This window comes from Hylobates moloch, unplaced genomic scaffold (assembly GCF_009828535.3).
Source record: "Hylobates moloch isolate HMO894 unplaced genomic scaffold, HMol_V3 SCAFFOLD_3, whole genome shotgun sequence".
In the NCBI taxonomy this organism is placed as follows: domain Eukaryota; kingdom Metazoa; phylum Chordata; class Mammalia; order Primates; family Hylobatidae; genus Hylobates; species Hylobates moloch.
This window is the reverse complement of record NW_026652278.1, coordinates 29,337,924-29,360,346: the sequence shown is the minus strand read 5'-3', so window position 1 is coordinate 29,360,346 and position 22,423 is coordinate 29,337,924. Positions and strand designations below refer to the sequence as shown.

Here is a 22,423-nt window from a genome sequence, read left to right as displayed (position 1 = left end):
ACATTATACAGCAAAATAAGAGGGTGAAATTTTAAAGTGCGTGTTTAAGAAAGACTTCAGTGAGAAGGTGTGGCAGGCCAGGTCTCACTAACAGCTGAACAGGCAGGCCTCCATGACAACTGTTTCAGCAATGACTGAGTGGTTAAGTTAAATATTAAAAGCTAATAGAGCCAGTGCCCTTATACAAATGCTTGAATGTAACAAAACCCCACCAAGAGTTTTGCCTAGGCCTTTCCTGGGCCTTGAAGCATGACAAGATAATGAAGGAATTCTTAACAGGACCCACTTAGGATTAAATAAGTTTTATTGGGGGGTCTGAAGAAACTCCCCAGACCTCCACAAACAAGCTTTATTGAGGGTCTAAAGGAACTCCCCAAACCTCCATGATTTAGCAGGAGACAAAATAAGGGTAATCATCCCTGGCACTTGAACCCATCTAGATTAAGTAAATTTACTGAGGCTCCAGAGGAAGGTCTTCAGGACTCAGGCCTTAGTTATATATTAGAAGTTAATCACTCATGTCTTTAGATGAATGCACACTTGCATGTAGACATGTAGTTTAGAAGGTATATAAGCTCTGGAAAGCTTTGTAATATTGAGTTGGTCCAGTGATATTTTCCCAGCCTTCTCCCTGTATCCGGTTATAGAAATAAACTCCCTTCTTTCCCAGTTCATCTGCATCTCGTTATTGGGCCAGAACAACAAACGCCCAACCCTCGGTTCGGTCCGGGAACAAAGGTAACTTTAGAGAAAAGACTTGAAGGTTCGTGCCTGTAATCCCGGCACTTTGGGAGGCTGAGGCGGGCGGATCACTTGAGGCCAGGAGTTTGAGACCAGCCTGGCCAATGTGGTGAAACCCCACCTTTACTAAGAATACAAAAATTTAGCTGGGCATGGTGGCACACACCTGTAGTCCCAGCTACTCAGAAGGCTGAGGCATGAGAATCACTTGAACCTGGGAGGTAGAGGCTGCAATGAGCTCAGATCACACCACTGCACTCCAGCCTGGGCGACAGAGGAAGACTCTGTCTCAAAAAAAAAAAAAAAAAAAAAAAAAAAAAGACCCAAAGGAAATGAGGAAACAATCCATGTAGATTCTGTGGGAAGAGCATTCCAGACAGAGGGAAAAGCCAGTACAAAGACTCTGAGGGAGAAGCATGTCTGGCAGGTTCAAGGAAACAGCATGATGTCTAGTGTGGCTGGAGCAGGATGGACAAGAGTTCAAAGTAGTGGCAGATAAGGCCAGAGGTGGGGACTGGAGTCCATGTCATAAAGGGCCTTTAAAAACATAGTAAGGATTTTGGCTTTTTCTCAGAATAACAGGAAATCACTGGACGGCTCTGACTAGTAGAGAAAAATGCTTTGCTCACCTTGGCTGCTATATTGAGAATACATTGTCTATTCTATCATGTAATGAAAGAAGTGTATTAAAATGTTCCATTAATATCAAAGCTTTGTTTCTCCTTGTCACTCTGTCATGTTTTGTTTTAAATCTCTAAGGCTATGCTATTAGGTACATACATATTTTAAGTATTTATATATTCCTGGTAAATTTAATATTTTATTATTCTGAAATAAGCCCATTTATCTTTAGTAATGATTTTTACCTTAAAACCTATTTTGTCTAATGTTAATATATTTCCACTGGTTTTCTTTTGGTTAATGTTTACATATCTTTTTCCATCTTTTTATATTTGGGTTTAAACATAGATTTTAATTTATGCTTTTTGTTTATCTCAATTGTTTTGCATTTCATTTTCTTTCTCTTTTTTACCTTGTTTTGGGTTAAACTTTTTTTTTTACATTTCACTTTCTCTAGTTTGGAAATTTCATCTACTGTTCCTATTCTTTTAGTGGTTACCTTAGAAGTTGTAACATGTATACCTAATACATCAACATCAAAATTTACTTTAAGCTTTATTCTCCTCCTGGGTTACATGGGATCCTTGGAACACTTTATTCTATATACTCTGCTCCCCCGCCACCCCCAACTTATATTATTGTTATTTGGGATTTTAGTTCAATATTATTTTTAAACCTACTTTCACATTTTTTTTTTTTTTTGCTGTTGTATGCAGTGTTCATTTACCGTACATCTTCTACAATGTGCCATTCTCCACCCATTACTACTGCTCTTTATTTTTGTTGCATTATAGACCTTCCCACCTGGGATCATTTTCCTCTGCCTGAAGTAAATTCTTTAGAACTTTCTCTAGTGATAGTCAGCTGCTGACACACTCTTTTGGAGTGTCTAAAATGTCTTTTTTCACCTGCATACTGAAAAGATGTTTTCATTGGGTATAGAATTCTAGGTGGTAATTATTTTCTTTCATTACATCAGGGGTCATCAACCTTTTCTATAAATAGGCTGACAGTAAATATGTTAGGCTTTGCAAACCATGTAGTCTCTGCCACAACTATTTAATGCTGCCATTGTGGTGTGAAAGAAGCCATAAACAATATGTAAGTGGGTGTGGCTACGTTCCAATAAAATCTTATTTGAAAAAACATGCAGCAGGCTAGTTTTGCCCCATGGAGCCACAGTTTGCTGACCCCTGCACTACATTGAAGATATTATTCCACTATTTCTTGCTTACATTATTGCCACAGAGAAGTCAGCTATTAGTCTAATTGAAATTCCTTAGAAGTAATCTGTCTTTTCTCTGACTGCTTTTAAAATTTTCTCTGTCTTTGGTTTTCAACAGTTTCACTTTGGTAAGTCTAAGTGTGGATATCATTTTATGTATTCTGTTTGGGATTCACTGGACCTCTTAAATCTGTAAATTCATGTCTTTAAGCAATTCTGGAAAATCCCCAGTCAATATCTCTTTAATTATTGCCTCTGTCCCACTTTCTCCTCTCTGGACTCTAATCAAACATATGTTAGGTCTTTTCACTGCATTGTTCTTATCTCTTATGTTCCCTTCTATATTTCCTACCCTTTTGCTTTTCTAGGTGACATTCTGAATAACTTCTTCTGATCTATCTTCAAATTCATTTATTCTCTCTTTGGCTATGTCCAACCTTTTGTCAGACATGTTCATTTAATTTTTACTTTGCTAGTTATTTTTCTTCTTTAGAAGTTCTATTTGGGTCTTTCCTCCTTCGTTTATGATATCTTTTTCCTAGTTTCCTATTCTCCATAGATATTTTAAGTTAGTCATTTATTTATTAAAACATAAGTTAGCATAGTTTTTTTTTTTTTTTTTTTTTAAACTTCTGGTAATTATCAGAAACAAAAGTCTTTCCATACTTAAATTTAAGTTTCTTTCAGGCAGAAAATCAATGAATTTGTTTGCAATTCATCTAAAATGATTGTCTAACAATATAAATATCTGCTAATCTTGATGTCTGAAGATCATTCCATTAATTAGGAATCTTTCTAGCAGTATAATTGAAGTAAATGTTTGTTTTAATCTTGCAATAATTCATTTTTCTTCTTATAGAACCCACATTTTCTTTGGAGAACAACCTATGCCCCAATCTCAGTTCTCATTTAAGTGGGCTGACTCTACCCACATCCAAGGCTACGCATGTGACTTAGGCCTGGCCAATCAGAGCTTAGGATTCCTATGGTACAAGTGATTGACCCAGGGGTAGACACGTGATTCAGTTAGTGCAATGAGTCTAGATTCCAAGATTTTTTCTTTTCTAGCTGGTATCTTTCCACCAGAGACATCAAGCAGGCAGAAATATAAGCTAGAGCTGCATATAACTCTTAACACCACAAGGGGAGAGTCTGTGTGGAAATGGAGGCAGCAGAGAGGAAACAGAGCCAAGAGATGGAAAAAAACAAGGCTTGGTGGCATCATGGCAACTCTTGTATTCAGATTCACTCCTTGCCCTTTCAGTTACATGCACAAAAATAAACCAATAGCTCTTTGTAATTTAGGCCTTTTAAATTGGGTATTTTTTCATTTACAACCTAGAGTCTTGACTAGTAGAGTACCACTGTGCAGCATACTCTGCTCCTCATTCCTGTCATGTAATGATGATAATAATATTATCTGAAAATCACATATCAAGAAATTACCATCCAACATACCTTGTCTGTTTGAATCAGCAACATTGTATAATTGGGAGAAAATGTCATATGTTCTACAGGTCTTTCAATCTCAAGAAAATTCTCGATTGTGTAACTTCTATCTTTAATAATAAAAGAATACACAAAGCCATCCTAGAGATGAGTGAGATAAATGTAGAAAATCAGTCTTAGTCAATGCATAGTATACTTGCCTCATCAGACAAGCTAAGGCTTATTGATTACTTCTACTGTTTATTTGGAATCATCATCTATGTTTGCATAGATGCACTGTCCTCTCATCTTTACTTAGACAACTTTTAACTATGTTCCCTGGTCAAGCTTCAGTTTGATCTCTTTTGTGATACATTTTTCAATTACCTAAAACTTTACTGACCTCTCCTTTTTTTGAGTTTCTCTAGTATCCCTCTTCTTACTACATTCTTCACTGCACAGGAGGTAGGAAAAATGAAGTAGAGTTTGTGTGGCTTGTATATAGCCTTTCCTTCAAAGGACACTAGCCCTCTTGTATGCTCTTTAATCATTATTATGTGCATTTCTTATCTCCCTAAATGACCCAAGTGTAGGCAGTGTGCCTTTTATTCCCTTCGGATCCTCTTTTTCTGTTCCTCATACAGTAGTAGAACATGGCAAGTATCCAATATAAACGGGTTGGTTGATTGGCTGGTTGTGAATAGATTTAGGCTAATTTTATTATTCTCAAGAGGAATTTGAGTTATTTTTACAATAGTGAAAACACTTTGAGGAAATTTATTTATCATTTTCTAGATTAGATCTGTTATAACTAAGAGTGGGGACTTTAGATGGCTGGGTTCAAATGCTTGGGCCCTGGAAGGGAAAGCAGGCAAGGTGCTTTTTCTGAGCTCATTTCCATTCTCCATCACTCACCAGAGCAAATGCTATAATAATTCCTTTAAAGGGGGTTAAACAAACATCAAGGGTGGTCTTGAAGAGGACAAGAGTCATAAAAGGCCACAAATGCAGACTAAATGGAAGTGGAGGAGGGGATAGTCCACTGCAAGGTTGGGGGAGCTAAGTGTAGGTGTATGTGCTCCAGATGGCTTCCTGAGGGTAGGATGTCTCTCACCCTGATGTCACTGCCTAGCTACACTCAAGGTCCTGGAGATGTCATCTGTGGCAGTGAAACGGACTATGCTAACATCTGGGATAGTTACAACTAGACCTAGGTTTTAGTATAGGTCAGTTCCACACCTTAGCATTGTTTACGTTGATTAAAATGTAAAAACATGGAAAAACATGGTCTGGGCCGGGCGCGGTGGCTCACGCCTATAATCCCAGCACTTTGGGAGGCTGAGGGGGGCAGATCATGAGGTTAGGAGATCGAGACCATCCTGGCTAACACGGTGAAACCCTGTCTCTACTAAAAATACAATAATTAGCTGGGCGTGGTGGTGGGCACCTGTAGTCCCAGCTACTGGAGAGGCTGAGGCAGGAGAATGGCGTGAACCCGGGAGGTAGAGCTTGCAGTGAGCCGAGATTGCGCCACTGCACTCCAGCCTGGGAGACAGAGCAAGACTCCATCTCAAAAAAACAAAAACAAAAACAAAAAACAAAAGAAAAAGAAAAACACGGTCTGACCCCTTTTATTACTTACTGAGGCTGAGTTCTAATAAATGACAGCAAAGACTTTGGAGTTTGATACACCTATGTTCAAGCCCTAACTCTTCCAATTACTTGCTGGTGAACTCTGTAAGATTAGATTCCTTGTCTGTAAAAGGAGGATGTCAATAGTTTCTATTTGATAAGGTTGTTGTGAGGACCTATAAGATAATACAAGTAAAGTACTTAGTTTGGTGCCTGGCACAAAGCAAGCACCAGGTAAATAGAGGCTGTTAATACTGATTTGAATATCAACAATAACATTATGATACATGTAAGTTAAATGGGCATTCACAAGAGTCTAAGCTGCAGCTTAGACAAAGGGTTCCAAACTGGTGTCTGATAACCTAATACATTAAGTGTAGAAATGAGCACGGAACTGGGTTACAGATATTAGGTATTTTTTCATTGCGGAAGGGCAATGGATTTTTAAATTCTATTTGTGTTTGTTTGCAGTAATATATGGTAGTTCATTATATCGTTCCCTCTATTTTGTATAGATTTGAAGCGATTCATAATAAATCTTTTTTAATAGTACCCAAAGAGGAAAACATTTTAATTAATAATGTGACAGATCTGACATCCTAAAATATGGCTCATAATTGTAAATGGCAACAAATGGGAATTGTGAATTTTCTTTAAACCAATTAATTTTGTAAAAAAGAATACATTACAATTCCAGAAGCCAGCACGCCCTCCTTCTGATATACCAAGGTTACTGGACTGATAAAATTTCTTCTGTCTTCTGGAAAAGAAAAACAAGGTAAAGCAAGTGACATGTAATTAAAAGTACAATGTAACAATGAATAATAAAAGCTGCTTTTACTGATGTAAGTCTTATAAGTTGTTTTTGAATTCTCTATCATCAGATCTATGTAACTAACATAGATGCTAGATTAGAGAGAGGAGCAAGGCTGGAGGGTACAGTAGGAGTAAAGGGAAGAGAGAAAGGGAGTAGGGAGGGAAGTCAAACCTCATGGCCTCAGTTTTACAGGGAAAGTGAGTCAGAGAATAGGAAAAAAGGCAGATGAGGGACAATGCAATGGGGAAAACTTGCTGGAGGGGGTGGTATTTGAGTTGGGCATTGGCAGATTCAGAGACAATAAGTGCCAAGGGAATGGGCTAGAGGCATGTCTGTGAAATGGTGAAAATAAATGACTGGCTCAGAAAACTCATGCTAGGGCATAGTTGGAAATAATATTAATGGAGTAGGTAGGATCAGATTAGGGAGAACGTGAAATCAAGGCAGAGCACTTCTTGAGCTGGGTGTTAAAAGTGGCCTTCAAAAAGGCAATTTGACAGAGATAAGCTGCCTAGTTTGGGTCAGATGTAGATTAAGGTCAGTGAAGTCCATCCTAAGGTTGTTACAGAAATTAAGTGTGAAATAGTAAGAGCAATTGAAATAGAGAGTGCTTTGGACAGGTTTGAGGAGCTTGTCTTGGCAAGGCCCCCTCCTCCCAGGGTCTACATCTACCGCTCAATGAGTGAACAGTGGCTCCTGTGACCCAGGCCCAACCATGGCCACAGCTGATGGGGTCAGGAATAGACACAATATCTAAGGCAGAATAGATCAGGTTCTCTTTCAAATTCTAGCTGAGCAATATGGCAGGGTGTGGTGGCTCCTGCCTGTAATCCCAGCACTTTGGGAAGCCAAGGCAGGCAGATCACTTGAGGTCAGGAGTTCAAGATCAGTCTGGCCAGCATGACGAAACCCCATCTCTACTAAAAATACAAAAATTAGCCAGGCGTGGTAGTGTGTGCCTATAATTCCAGGTAGTGGGAAGCTGAGGCATGAGATTGCTTGAACCCGGGAGGCGGAGGTTGCAGTGAGCCAAGATTGTGCCACTGCATCCTAGCCTGGGTGACGGAATGAGACTCTGTCTAAAAAAAAAAAAAAAACAAAAAAACAACACTTCTAACTGAGCAATAGTAAGGTAATTTTCAAGATGGCTTTTGGGCTTAAGAGATGATCAGCTTGGAGAAAAGGGTTGGGGTGGGGGCAGGAAAGGGTGTGATTAGCAGACTAAGCAGAATGGGCATATGTATAGAAAAGGATACAGCACAGTAGCCAAGAACTTGGACTCTGAGGTATTATTGCCTGGGTTCAGGTGTCAGCTCCACAGTTTATGTGGACTGGGCCATGCTTCCTAACGTATCTCTTCTGTATCATGGAGATTAATGTGTCTCTCCTCATAATGTTGTTCTGAGGATTACATGAAATATGCATTTAAAGTGATGGTAGAATGCCAACAGCATAGTAACAGCCAGAGGATTAAAAAGAAGGAGGATTCAAAGATGTCTCCAAGAAAGAGAAAAATAGGGAAAACCAAAAAAACCAACACCCATGGCTATACAGGAATATGAAGCAGGACAGTTTCTCACCCAATGGTGATTCCTCTTCTATCTTATTAAGTACAGTCACTTTCAAGGTGTCTCCATTAATCATTAAAAGATGACCCTCTTCACAGCCAACATACAAGTCACTTGTTGGAGTCCAGCAATGCATAGTTGGGTGAAGCAAAGGATATAGATCATCTTTCGGCTTCAGGGAGAGAATAAAACCTTGTGTTAAGAAAACAATCACGGCTAAGAGCCTGAGAAATACTCACCAGAACAACTGACAAAAAGGAACCATCCTTAACCCCATAGACACAGAAAACATAGGAACATCAAGCACTCATCATAATAATTTTTTTAAAGGACAGATTGACTTTAATTTATTATTTGTACATTTCATGCCCTCATAGCCTTAGATAGTTATAAAATAAACAGTTGGGTAACAGTCTGGTCACCCAGTAGATGAAGAAAAAGGCAAACCACTTTTCCCACTCCAAAAAATTAAACTGCTGCTGAATAATGACACTTCTGCGGTGTCTGATTGAGATTTGACTCACAAGGAAAAGAGTTATTCACCGTTATCACCATTATTGAAAAGTTTCCTGAGGTTTTTTTTATGACATCTAACCTTAAACTATAAATCACAAAGACAGACTTATCTGGAATGACAATAGGATCAAAATCTTAAACAAAACAACAACAAAAAAACACCATGTCTCTCATTTGCACAATACCAGTGAATCTGTGTGTATAAAACAAAATGTGAAGATTAAAATTTGAAATTTTCTGGCCTTGGTATGTTAAACTAGTATTGTATGTGGCTTTTTTTTCTTTAAGACAAACCTAGGCTTGTCTTCCTATTACTTTTTCATCAATAAATATATTCGATGACATTTAAAAGTGAATGTGAGTATATGGATTATGTAAGCAGAAACAATAGTTTATAATTCTGAGATATTTAAAAATAAAAGGTACCAGTAGTGTTCAGAAATGTTTGTTGATAAGACCATCTCCTTTTTCAGTCCTCTAGAATCAGAAATCATTTTGATCACATGATGACAAAACATGAAAAATTGCAGTCCAATTTAATCCTGCTTTAGAAAATGTGAAAATTCATATATATTTCAAAATATTTGAGTTTCTAAAAGAGATTCCTATTTAGCAACATCTGTTTGAAAAAATTAAAAAGGTAGATGGAAAAAAGAAATTAGACACTTGAGATTAAGTTCATGATCTTGGATCCAATTTCTGCCCAGATAACATCTGCCTTTGATTTCCCCCATGCTACCACTTAAAACTGGATACATTTCTAATGCCCTAAATAAGTTGTATAATGTGACTCAGGGCTATTTAAAGGCCTGTAATGTACCCTTCTGGCATTAGCTATGAATAGATAATGGGATTATTTAATGTTTGTAATTTTTTAAAAGCCCACAACTTATCCATTTTTAAGACCTTATATAGATCAAGTCATTATTGATTCCCTTGCGATTGGTACCCAGGTCACAAGAAATGACACTGAAGGAGGGAATAGAATCAAGACATTTGAGATCTATTTTTGGTTATGCTTTCACTCATTGTACAGACATTAATTAATGTTTTAAACATTTTCCTCACTTTATTTTGCTACAAAATGAAAAAGTAAACTACTGGGAAAATGCCTAACTTAAATACAAAATATATGGCTTTATTAATAATCCCTGAATGATTTAGGGATGTCAAACTATAATATTACATTTCTGCTTTCAGAAAGATTTAAAATACACTGAGTGCACAAGTCCTAGGAAATAAAGATGTCTGCCCAGACAATATAGCCACATAGCAAAACTGCATGTGTACCCCTTAAAATTTATACAAATAAAAAAGGTTTTAAAATAAAGATGGCTATTATGAGCATTTTAAAATAATAACTCCACATTTGAGTATTTAAAGAAGGCATTTCATAGCATTTCTCAAATGACAAGGACAATTGCCTGAATTTTAAATGTTTTATGCAGAGTTCATTATGTTTGTACAAAATGTGAAATACAAGGGCTCCTACACATATTTTCTGCCCAGAAAAACCCAATTTGAGATAGCAGAAATTTAGGGGCTCTAGGCACCAAACACTAAACAGAAAAATTTGAGTTGCAAACCTTGATGGCTGATCTCTTTGTTCTTACTTTGCTGCCCCACTGTGGCTGAATGCAGTTCTATCTCCTGTGCTATAAAAGGAACTACAGTATCCACAGGGGACGGGTTCCAGGACCCCCCACCGATACCAAAATCTGTGGATGCTCCAGTTCCTTATATAAAATGGCATAGTATGTCCATATAACCTACATACATCCCCCTGTAAATTTTTAATTTTTAATTATTTTATTTTATTTTTTCTCCCATATACTTTTAAGCCATCTCTAGGTTACTTATAATACCTAATACAATGTAAATGTTTTATAAATAGTTGTTATACTGTATTGTTTAGGAAATAACGAGAACAAAAGTGTGTATATATTCAGTACAGATGCAACCATATAACTTTTTTCTGAATATTTTTGATCTGCAGTGGGTTGAATACACAGAAGTGGAACCCATGAATGCAGGAGACTGACTATAATCTCTTTCCATAATTTAAAAAGGTGAATCATTGTCATTCATTAGAGGAAATATTAAGGGCATGTAACCCTTTCTCTTGCTTGCCACAGAGATTTTTAATGAACTAATCCTCACATTGAATTATTTTTATTTTATTTTAGTTTAGTTTAGTTTTTGAGATGGAGTCTCGCTGTCACCCAGGCTGGAGTGCAATGGTGCAATCTTGACTCACCGCAACCTCCGCCTCCCAGCTTCAAGTGATTCTCCCACCTCAGCCTCCCAAGTAGCTGGGATTGCAGGCATCTGCCGTCATGCCCAGCTAATTTTTAACACAAGGGTAAAGCATAGCAGGTTCAAGAGGGCCAAAAAAGTAGAGCGTCTCCCTTCATCCCAAAGGTCTTGCAGGTGCTGCCCTCTGTTCCCTGCCTGTCTCTTGAATAGCACCCCACACCTCACTTCCTCTTCATTTATCATGCTCCAGCCATATGCATCTTTTCTCAGTTCCTTACACATACCAAGTTCTCTTTTTCCCTTAGGGCCTTGCACATGCAGGTCCACGTGAAACACTTTTTTTTTTTTTTTTTTGAGACAGAGTCTCGCTCTGTCGCCCAGGCTGGAGTGCAGTGGCTCGATCTCGGCTCACTGCAAGCTCTGCCTCCCAGGTTCTCACCATTCTCCTGCCTCACCCTCCCGAGTAGCTGGGACTACAGGCGCCCACCACCACGCCTGGCTAATTTTTTTGTATTTTTAGTAGAGATGAGGTTTCACTGTGTTAGCCAGGATGGTCTGGATCTCCTAACCTCGTGATCCGCCCGTCTCGGCCTCCCAAAGGAAACACTCTTTATCCTGCTTGTAAGATGAGTAATGCCTCCTTGTCCTTCAAATCTCAGCTTAAGTGTCATCTCCCCAGAGGCCTTCCTTAACCAGCCCATCCCTTCCTTGCTGCCCTGTCTCCATTTATTCTGCTGTAATAATTACCACATTTTGTAATGACTTAATATATCATTGCAAAATGTGATAATTATTACAAAAGAACAATACTGTTTACTGTTGTTCTGTCTCCCTGACAAGAATGCAAGCTCCATGAGAATTACATGGAGCCTGCTCGGCCACCATACGAATCCCATTGCTTAAAACAGTGTCTGCTACATAGAAGAAACTTGATAAATCTCTGTTGAATGAATGAATGAATGAATGGGTGTGTAACACCTGGCAAACTCCCTTTTGAAACTTTCTTCTGCTGTTTCCTATGGCCTTGTTCCTCCCTCCCAGGTTTGCTCCTACTTCTGTGACTGCGCCTTCTCAGAATTCCTTTCGCCCCTGAGTTCAGCAGTCAGCTGGCTCTGGCTTTCTTCTCTTCCCTTGCACCCTTTCTCTCTTTGCTCATCACATCCCCTCAGTGCTCCCACTGTCCTATCTGTGAGAATGACACTGACAGTCCCACCTCTCCTCCCTAACACTAGTCCACTTTCCCAACTTCCACCCAGCATCTCCACCTGGGTGTCTTCCCTGTACCCCAAATTGAGTATGCCCAAAATGGAAATCACACCTGGGCCCCCTGTTTCTGTTAGCAATGCCATCATAATCCCAGTCGTCCAAACTCAAAACTCCAGAGTCTTCATCTCTCACAGTCTCTGTGGCTAATCTATATTAAAAACCAAGATGATCCTCTGTATCCTGCATTTCTCATGGGATGGTTATGACAATCAAATGAGATCAGGCTTCCTAGACCTCAACCCATTAGGCAAACAGGAAGAGGTACCAGGTAGTTACCCGGAAAGTCTCTGCCTCTTCGCCTACCAGCCCGGCGATGGCTGACAGTGGCAGCACGGGTCCGTAGATGAGATCTTTCGGCAACGACTGGGGGAAAACGACATCCGTTTCATTAAAAAATGACCCATCTTCTAGAGGTAATTTCACCGACCTGTAGACAAAAGAGGCATCAGAACAACCAGATGAACAGAAACTTCTTACTGATGCAACCACTGCATATCAGTTTAAGTGAGGTGGGGAGGTATTATAACTTATAAAAATCAAATAAGAAGATAAAAGCCAAATGATAGATTTAAAAATATATAACAGGTTGTAAAAAGACAAGTTATACAGTTTTAAATTAAGTACTGAGGGATTATAAAAATTTTTGAAAGTTAATATCTAAAGCAGGAGTTGTAAATTTGAATACGGGATGAGGGTCAGGCAGGTGATATGTGACTGGTGAGGATAGTGGAAAACGGGAAAATATTTGTCCCTCCTCAAGGTGGCAGGGACCACTCAGTTCAAGCCAAGAGGGTTGTTGACATGTGAGAATGTTGATTCCAAAATTTCAAAAGAATACTATAACCTGGATATTTATACGAAATCTCTCAAACTTTAAATGTTGGCAACTAATTCAAATGAAAAACACTGTAGACCAAAATAAATATATGTTTAAACATATATTCAGGCTGTATTCAGCTACTTTTATAATCTCTGATATTGAGTTCATTTTCAAATTTATCATATATACTTTTAATTTATAATATGGTTATAAAGGTTAATTTAGAGAATTTGTGGTTTCATGCATTAAATTCAAAACTTCCTTGCCTAGATTTTATGAATGATAAACAATTTTGAAAAACAATCACATAAAAACAGCACCTACTACTCAAATGTAAGGCTGAAGTGTGTTTGAATCCTGCTTGCTTTGTGAACTAGGACAATCCACTCGTTTTATCTCCCATTTTATTTGCTTATAGAAAAGTCACAACTCAGTATTCAGAACTTGAGTAGAATGTTTGAGGGAGGCAAAGGGAGAAAAGGGTGTGATAAATTACTTGCCTGCCCTCACAAGGATCTGATAGAGGTATCACCCACTTTTATTAAAAGGTGCAGTGTTGTCAACTCTCACTACAGACAGATTTGGCTATTCAATGGATTATTGTGAAAAAGAAGTTGAGACATAAAGAGCACTGAGCAGAAATAAGTGCTTCTCTTAAGGCTCTCCATTTCAAAAGCTTTATTTACTAGCTTTAGGTCCTCTTAGGGCGATTTATCAAAAATTGCAATTTCAAGGGAATACTTTTGAGATCTCTTAAAAATCAAGAGATCCAACATCTCTTCAACTTTGACTTCATGGAGTACACTGAAAATGGTCAGCTCAGTAGCACCTTGAGTCTCTGAGCTCTTTCTCAACAAAAGCACCCGTTATCACCACGGCATTTGTCACAGAATTTCTCTTTGACCCAGTTCTATTTAAATAGGTAACTCCCATGGCTCCACTATACACAACTACTCTTTTGCTTGTGGATAATGTGTCTGAATGTATAATCTGCATATTTTTTTTTCTCTTGAGACGGAATCTTGCTCTGTCCCCAGGCTGGAGTGTAGTGGCATGATCTCGGCTCACTGCAACCTCCACTTCTCGGGTTCGAGCGATTCTCCTGTCTCAGCCTCCCGAGTAGCTGGGACTACAGGCATGCGCTACCATGTCTGGCTAATTTTTTGTATTTTTAGTAGAGACAGGGTTTCACCGTGTTAGCCAAGATGGTCTCGATCTCCTGACCTTGTGATCTGCCCGCCTCGGCCCCAAAAAGTGCTGGGATTACAGGCGTGAGCCACCGCACTCGGCCAATCTGCATACTTTCTATATCTAACCGTTTCTTATTTTTGAAATTCCAGTAGGGCATCCGAGTAATAGCAAAAGTCTTAACTCTCCTTTTTATACAACAGGCATGTTTTAAAATAGTAAGGACAAATAAAATTTTAGAAAATTAGATCATGTTGGAAAAAGCTCTCAGAGAACTTAATATTTTAAATAAATTCATTGGGAAACAAGTCATAGAGAATTCTTTTGAAATGCAAACAACCACTCCAAGGTAATCACGCATGTAGAAAGATGTTATAACAAGATAACTGAATGTGTGTGTGTGTGTGTGTGTGTGTGTATGCATATATATATATATGTATGTATGTATAAAGCCACTTAATTCATCAAATTGACCCAATCACATTACATGAATGCAAACAAAGACCACCATGTTGTTACTGTTGTAACAAATCCTCCTACCTTGCTCTGAAATAATGCTCCTGGTTACTTCTTTCAATGGTCCACACGCTCACTGTACTTGGACTTGATAAGCACAGCTGACGCCAGTTCATGGGGTTAAAAGACATTTGGTTCACATCCATTCCAGGCTGTGATTTCTTACACAAAATGATACTCGATTCCCAGTTCCTTAGAGAAAAATAGCATTTGATGAAAAAAAGTTCATTTGAATTTCATGTATTTAGAACATTTATCTATTTTTTAATTTACATAAATTGGGATATAATTTACGATACAATTTATATAATCGATGACCTTAATGTCAAATTTATAAATAATTATGCTTATCATTGTATTGTATCCTAAGAAAGCAAAATAACTGTATGTTTTAAAAACATTATACTGTCATATGCTATACCAAGGCTATTTTATCCTCTTTAATAATTTTGCAATTTAACTCAGCCAAACCTAGAAAATGAAATATATCATCACATTTGCTACAAAACAAGTGTAAGTGCCTGAATCTGTAAGTACTACATGTGAGTACTCCACATGGATCTGGGGGTACTCTTCTCATCTATGCCGATTGATCATTTATTGAGTTTTTAAAATTAAAGTGGTGCCGGGTGCGGTGGCTCACACCTGTAATCCCAGCACTTTGGGAGGCCAAAGCAGGTGGATCACGAGGTCAGGAGTTCAAGACCAGCCTGGCCAATATGGTGAAATCCTGTTTCTACTAAAAATACAAAAATTAGCTGGGTGTGGTGGCGCATGCCTGCAGTCCCAGCTACTTGGGAGGCTGATGCAGGAGCATCACTTGAACCCGGGAGGTGGAGGTTGCAGTGAGCCAAGATTGTGCCACTGCACTCCAGCCTGGGCGACAGAGAGAGACTCCATCTCAAAAATAAATAAATAAATAAAGTGGTGTATTTTAAAATGGATTTATTCATTTACCCATTTAAGAGAATATCCTGAACTCCTACCATGAACAAAGTCCCTTGCTAGATGAAAGAAAAGAAAAAAATTAAATGTGAGCTATGCCCTCAAATGAGGGGCCAGAACTCCATTCAGAGTTGTGATTAGGAAACTGGAGCTAATATTTATTGAGCTTAGCTTGTCTTCCACTCCCTCCCGCCCTCATCCTTCATTCCCTATCACAAATACCTTGCCCATCACATCAACCACACTCTTGCTGGAATCTCTGGTTCCCTTGAACCTTTGACTTTTTGCATCAGGTACCTGGCAAAGACCGTCAACCCTGGATGGAGAGAACTGAAAGCCTGGGCTGCTGGAGACATGGGAACAAAGACTACAGGACTGTGCATGGCAGTGACACCATAAATTTGTTGTTGCCACCCCCACCAGACCCTCAATAGGATCTCCAATCCTGCTATGTTTCTCTGGCCAGCTCTCTCTCTCTCATTCTCTAAAATGGGCATTTAAAATATTCTCCCCTCTCCTGAAACCTCTAGCCCCCCTACTCCCCTCTCAATCTCAGTAAATGGCTTTGATTCCCATGAATAAAATAGAAGCCATCAGCTGAGAATTCTTGCTCTCAAGTATAACCCATTTGGGTCTGCATGGTTCTCTCCGCCTCCTCTCCCCTTACAATGGAAGGTGTGTCCTTCCTCCTACCTAAGGCCAATTCCACCACCTGTGCTCTGGGTCCCACAGTCTTGCCTTCTTAGGGACATTGGTTTACCCATGATAACTGCATCTTCCAACTCTCCCTCTCGCCTGACTTCTTCCTGCCAACACACAAGTGCTCATCATCCATACCATCCTCAAAAGAAGCCTTCCCTCAGTCTCACCTTTCTATGTCTCTCCCCTCTCCTCGGAGTCAAACTTTTTGAGCAAGTTGTTCTAAAGTCACCGCCATGGCTTCCTCAGCTACACTTTCCTCATCCCAGGATATCTGCATCCTGTCACCACCATTCCATTGACATAGCTATATCCACAGATACCTGCCTTCATTCTAAATCCAAAAGGCACTTCTCAGTCATTATCTAACTTTACCTCTGCATAACTGGGCACTGTTTACCACAACCACCTTCTGGAATCACTCTTAGACTCTCTGTCACACACCTCTTACGGGACACCACAGATCCTCTCAATTGTGTCTGGGCCCTTGACCACCTCTTCTGCCTCGCTGACTCAGTGGCTGTCCAACTGTGTGTGCACTTTGACTAACTTCATGTAGGCACACCCCACCTGTGCCTCGCCTCACACCCACTTCACAGGCCCAGAGGCTTCACTGGGGCTTCACTGGGGCTCCTGGGGACAATCACGACAAACCTGAAAGTGTGAAGGAATTACCACCCTGTGCAGTGAAGCTCTGATCGATGGGATACAGGAGTTGGTGGATAAATTCTCATCTCCTCCTCTCCCCTTCCCCACCCACAGTCTGTCACTGCCTGAGGACTGTCCTGATTCACAGCAGTTCATAGAACCTCTCAGAAGACCACCTTCAAGATAGAGTAACCAAATGCACTTGGTACCAAGTGGTGGCCAGCAAGGTAATACGCCCTTATACTGGCTCTCCTGCCTTGGGATCACACACCCTGCTAAAGGTGGGGTGCATGAGCTCTTGCCTCAGCCTCTGCTTTCCGTGGAACCCAGGCTGAGGCACATTCTGGAACCCTCCCTGCCTAGTGTCTTTCCTCCTTTCATAGCTACTCCTATGAGTCTTCTACGTGGGTCCCTTCCATTGATATTCCTCTAGGTTCCACCCTAGGCTCTTCTTGAGGTGTTCTTACTTACATTTAGCATTTTGGCTATCCATTGACTTAATTATTCCCAAATGTTTATCTCCAGCCCTCTCTTCTGAGCACCAGTCCTGGATATCTGTAGCAAGGGCATGTGTCCCTCAACATTTATTCTCCATTTCTCCCTCTGAGTAACAGAACCCCCTGAATATTAGCCAGGCACATATGGCCACTCACAATGAGGACCTAATATTACTCAGCCGCCCTTGAAGCTGGCTGTGGCTTATGGCCGAGCCAGTCAATGAATGTAAGTGACAGTAATGTGTGCACCTTCCAAGCCTTGCATTTCTTTCTTTCTTTCTCTTTCTTTCCTTCCTTCCTTCATTTCTCTCTCTTTTTTTTTTGAAATATCATTACTTTAGTGTTCCAGGCATTTTAAATGTTCATACAATTTCCTTATTTCAGCAGTCATTTCCTCTCCAGTATAGATTTTGTGTCCAGGATCAGAGCCATGTACATCACTGAATTTTCTCTACAGCACTCGCATGCTACATGGGACCCACTCCAGCACCCATGTCTTTGCTAGTAGAGCCTCTCACCACACCCGCAAGAGGGCTAGACCTTCCCCTGCTTGACATAGCCTCCACTGCGAATGAAAACACACTTTGTAGCTTCGATCCCGGTACATTTCCAGCACTCCCAGGTGTTCCATGTATGTGGCAATCATCCTGCAGGGGCTAGTGATACATCATGTCAGCTGGTACCTATGCCAGCACCTGCTCCACTATAACATACAGGTGCTGAGGCACTTCAGTATTCTGGGTAAAATGGAGTTCATAACTGCCATAGGAGTTGAGTGTGCAGGAAGGGGACTTTCTCTCAATAATGAATACCCTTAATACAAATTTAGCAGATTTATAATTTCATTTCTGTTTACATTTGTTGTCAAAGCTTCATAAACTATTTACATAAATGAAAGCATTTTCGAGTTTCTAAATGCCGCTATGACAAGCAGACAGAGAAACTGCTTAGACAACACTTGCTTGCGCCATAAATACATATGGCAACATCTGGTCATTCTTAAAAAAATGCTTGTGTTTCCAAGGCTGGGTGCAGTGGCTCACGCCTGTAATCCCAGCACTTTGGGAGCCCGAGGCGGGCAGATCACGAGGTCAGGAGATCGAGACCATCCTGGCTAACACGGTGAAACCCCGTCTCTACTAAAAATACAAAAAATTAGCTGGGCATGGTGGGTGGTGCCTGTAGTCCCAGCTACTCGGGAGGCTGAGGCAGGAGAATGGTGTGAACCCGGGAGGCGGAGGTTGCAGTAAGCTGAGATCGCGCCACTGCACTCCAGCCTGGGTGACAGAGCGAGACTCCATCTCAAAAAAAAAAAAAAAAAAAATCAAAAAAAAAAAAAAAAAAAAAAAAGGAAATGCTTGTGTTCCCAAAAAGAATTTTTTTTCAAGTCATAAGCCTTATGCAATTCTTCCAAGGTAACAATGTGTTTGTCCTTCCTTCTCAAGCAGTGGTTCAAGGCATCTCAAGGCATATTGCTGTCTGAGGTTCTGATTTAACTGGCCAGGGGGAGAGGGGAAGAGTGGGCACTAACATTTTTAAAAAGCTTCACAAGTCATTCCAGCATGTAGTCAGTGTTCAGAACCTTGGTACTAAAGGCTCTTGCATCTTCCTACTGTCACTTGTCCTCACCAAAAGCCCTTGAGGTAGTCCCTGAGTCATGCAATGATCTCTTTCATGCATTTCAACAGAAGGCTTGTGCCCTTCCCCTCATCCTTTTCCCTCCCCATTGGCTCCCAAAATACATCAGTGGTTTAGGGTTCCTCTGCTGTTCCTAGGGTGCTGCCCTCATCTCTACTATTTACCCCATTATAGACCAGAGATGAGAGCAACACCCTAGGAACAGCAGAGCAGCATGACAGCGGGAGACTGGACGCTGACCCCGAGGAGCCGCCACACCATCCACAGCTGCTCGTGCCCAGACAACTGCGTGTGACAGAAGGAAACATGTGTTGGTGATTTGGGTTTCTGTGACCACAAATGAACCTAAGTCCTAAATGATATATCAGCTGCCAACTAGACATCTCCATTTGTTCATCTCAAGCACTCTCAGTTCAGTTTGTCCCCCAGCTCATCTTCCGCCATTGCCTCCCCTAAATTCCCTGCCCCCAAGCCATCAGTATCTCTCTGAATAGCACCAGAGTGTCCCTAAGTTGCCCAAGTCACACACAACTCTGGGTATAACCCTAGACCCATCCCTCTTCCTCGGTACGACACCCAACATTTAGTCAGTTACAAGTCCCATGATGCTAGCTCCTAAACACCTCCCAGTTTCACTTCCCTCCATCCCTACTCCCACCCTAGTGCATGACACAGTCATCTCTCACCTGGACCACCACAGCCTCCTAATTGATGCTCATGCCTTGTTTCCTTCCAATATGCCTTCCACAGTATGAAAGTATTGGAGATACTTTCACTGGAAATAATTGGCTGAAAGGAGTCTTCTTAAATGCAGATATAATTGTGTCACATCCCTGCTTAAAACCCTTTAGTAGCTCCCCACTGCCTTTAGGATAAAGAATTTGTCCATTAGCATAGCTTATATGGAGTGTGAGTATCCTTCCCAGTATGCCTAGGAGAAACCCAGTTTAGGCTAAAGTGCCCTGCATTCATCAGCAATACCCTCTTTCACTCTCAAAAGCATGCTGATTTGGATGATAAACCACATGGTCACCTACATATAGGGCTGCTCATGAGCTCACCTCTGACTGTCCCTCCAAGCTTTCCTCTCTCATGGCAAATCTCTTGTTCCCGTTATTATGACCTTTTCATTGAAACCTGCTGTGCGTTTTCTACTTCATGGCCTTTGCATATGCCATTCCTCTGCCTGGGATGTTCTTTCTTCTCGTCATAAGGCTGATCCCTGCTCATCCTTTAGGTATTGCTATGGGTTGAACTGTGCCTCCCCCAAATTCCCATGTTAATATCCTAACCCCCAGCACCTCAGAATGTGACCTTATTTGGAAATATGGTCTTTACAGAGGGTAATCAAGTTAAAATGAAGTCATTAGGATGGGCCCTAATCCAGTAAGTCTGGTGTTCTTATATAAAGGGAACATTTGGAGACAGACACACACGGGGAGAATGCCATGTGAAAATAAAAGCAGAGATCTGGGTGATGTGTCTGTAAGCCAAGCACTGCCAGCAAACAAGTGAGCAGAAGTTGGTGAGAGGCGTGGGGGCAGATTCTCTCTCACAGCCCTCAGAAGGAACCAACCCTGCTGAGACCTTGATCTCAGAATTCTAGTCTCCAGAACTGGCAGGCAATACATGTATGCTGTTTAAGCCACCTAGTCTGTGGTACTTTGCTATGGCAGGCCTAGCTAATTAATACAAGTATCTGCTTAAACATTACCTCTCCTTCCAGGAAGCCTTCCCTGACCATTCCCCTCCACCATCAGACTACGTGAGGTGCCCCTATTACATGTTCCCATTGTGCCTTAGATCAACGAAAGCTATAAAAGAGCTTAGAAACCAAATGAGTTTAAAGCCCAGTCAGCAACTCACCAACTATATAAGTTTAGGCAAGTAGCTATAAGAACAACAAAAAAAAATGAAACTTGGAAAAAAGAAAAATTGTGTTGGCTTGATTTCTCATATCATGCTGGGAAACATTTTCCAACAAGCCTCCTTGAACAAAAACCAGACTTTGTACCTTGCATTGCCCCCGTATCTGACACTCCTGGGGAATGTAACTTTGTTGTCATAATATATACTAACAGCCCCGATGTGATAAAGGCAGGCATGCTTTTACAGGTTAAACTCTAGAACACGTACAATGCTATGATTGTATGCCCTGGTAGAATAGTTAAGTTTAAGGTGCTAACGTTTTAGAGACCTCTGGAAAGATAATCATCCATATATCTAACCTAGAAATTTTATGTAACCACTACTTTTTCTAACTCTATGTGAATGAGCATGTGTGTGTGTGTGTTCTTTTTTTTTTTTTTTTTTGAGACTGAGTCTCACTCTGTCACCCAGGCTGGAGTGCAGTGGCACGATCATGGCTCACTGCAACTTCTGCTTCTCAGGTTCAAGTGATTCTCCTGCCTCAGCCTCCTGAGTAGCTGGGATTACAGGCACCCACCACCACATCTCGCTAATTTTTGTATTTTTAGTAGAGACGGGGTTTCGCCATGTTGGCCAGGCTGGTCTCGAACTCCTGACCTCAGGTGATCCGCCCACCTCGGCCTCCCAAAGTGTTGGGATTACAGGCATGAGCCACCATGCCCAGCTGTGTGTGTGTTCTTTTAAGCACTCAGGAATTGCTATGGTCTGTTTGTGTGCCGTTTCCCCCTGCAAATTTATATGTTGAAATCCTAACCCCAATGGTGATGGTATTGGGACTTTTGGGGAGTGATCAGGTCAAGGGTGCAGAGCCCTCATGATTGAGATGAGATGCTTTTATAAGCATCTCTCCTTATAAAAGAGAGCTAGCTCATCCCTTCCACCATGTGAAGACATGGTAGAAATTATCATCCATGAATCAGGAAGCAGGCCCTCACTAAACACTGAAGCTGCTGGTGCCTTGATCTTGGACTTTCTAGCCTCCAGAATTGTGAGAAACATATTTCTGTTTATAAGCCACCCAGTCCATGGGATTTTGCAACAGCTTACTAAGATAGGGACCAGCTTCTTTTGTTTTCCTGCTGGTTCCATTATTAAGGAGTTATATAAAACCATCTTACGTCTTACAATCTGTTTGAAAATTATGCTTTAACATCTCATCTCTCTGAAGTTTCAGTCTCTTTCTTTAAAACGAGGACCATCATAGATGTCTCATGGGGGGTGTTGCGGGGACGCAAGGATTAAACGCACTAACCCATTGGAAATCTCAGTGAATGCCTCTCTGATGAAACTGCTGGTGGTGGTATTGCTGGTGTATAGCACATTGTCTTTGTTTATGAACCCCAGATGTCCCAGACCCCAGCAGCCTGGGACTACAACCATGAGACCATTCCCCACCTATTTTAGATTCTTTTTCAAAATTGTTATTTTTAATTACACAAATAATATATGAATCCATTCTGCTCTTTTAAAACA

The 22,423-nt window shown here is 40.6% G+C and overlaps 1 protein-coding gene across 5 annotated transcripts in view; it reads right to left on the bottom strand.

Moving 5' to 3' along the window:
- CFAP43 (cilia and flagella associated protein 43) overlaps positions 1-22,423 on the bottom strand; it is a 99,101-nt gene that overhangs the window by 66,375 nt on the left and 10,303 nt on the right. For 4 of the 5 annotated variants that reach the window (XM_058436045.1, XM_058436044.1, XM_058436043.1 and 1 more), the window contains 5 exons: positions 14,619-14,786; positions 12,347-12,497; positions 8,045-8,204; positions 6,337-6,407; positions 4,046-4,177 (listed from right to left, as the gene is read on the bottom strand). In XM_058436045.1, the coding sequence (XP_058292028.1) occupies positions 4,046-4,177; positions 6,337-6,407; positions 8,045-8,204; positions 12,347-12,497; positions 14,619-14,740 (636 nt within the window). In that variant the 5' untranslated portion in view covers positions 14,741-14,786. The remainder of the gene's footprint in view (positions 1-4,045; positions 4,178-6,336; positions 6,408-8,044; positions 8,205-12,346; positions 12,498-14,618; positions 14,787-22,423) is intronic. The other variant, XM_058436042.1, reaches the window with a different exon arrangement.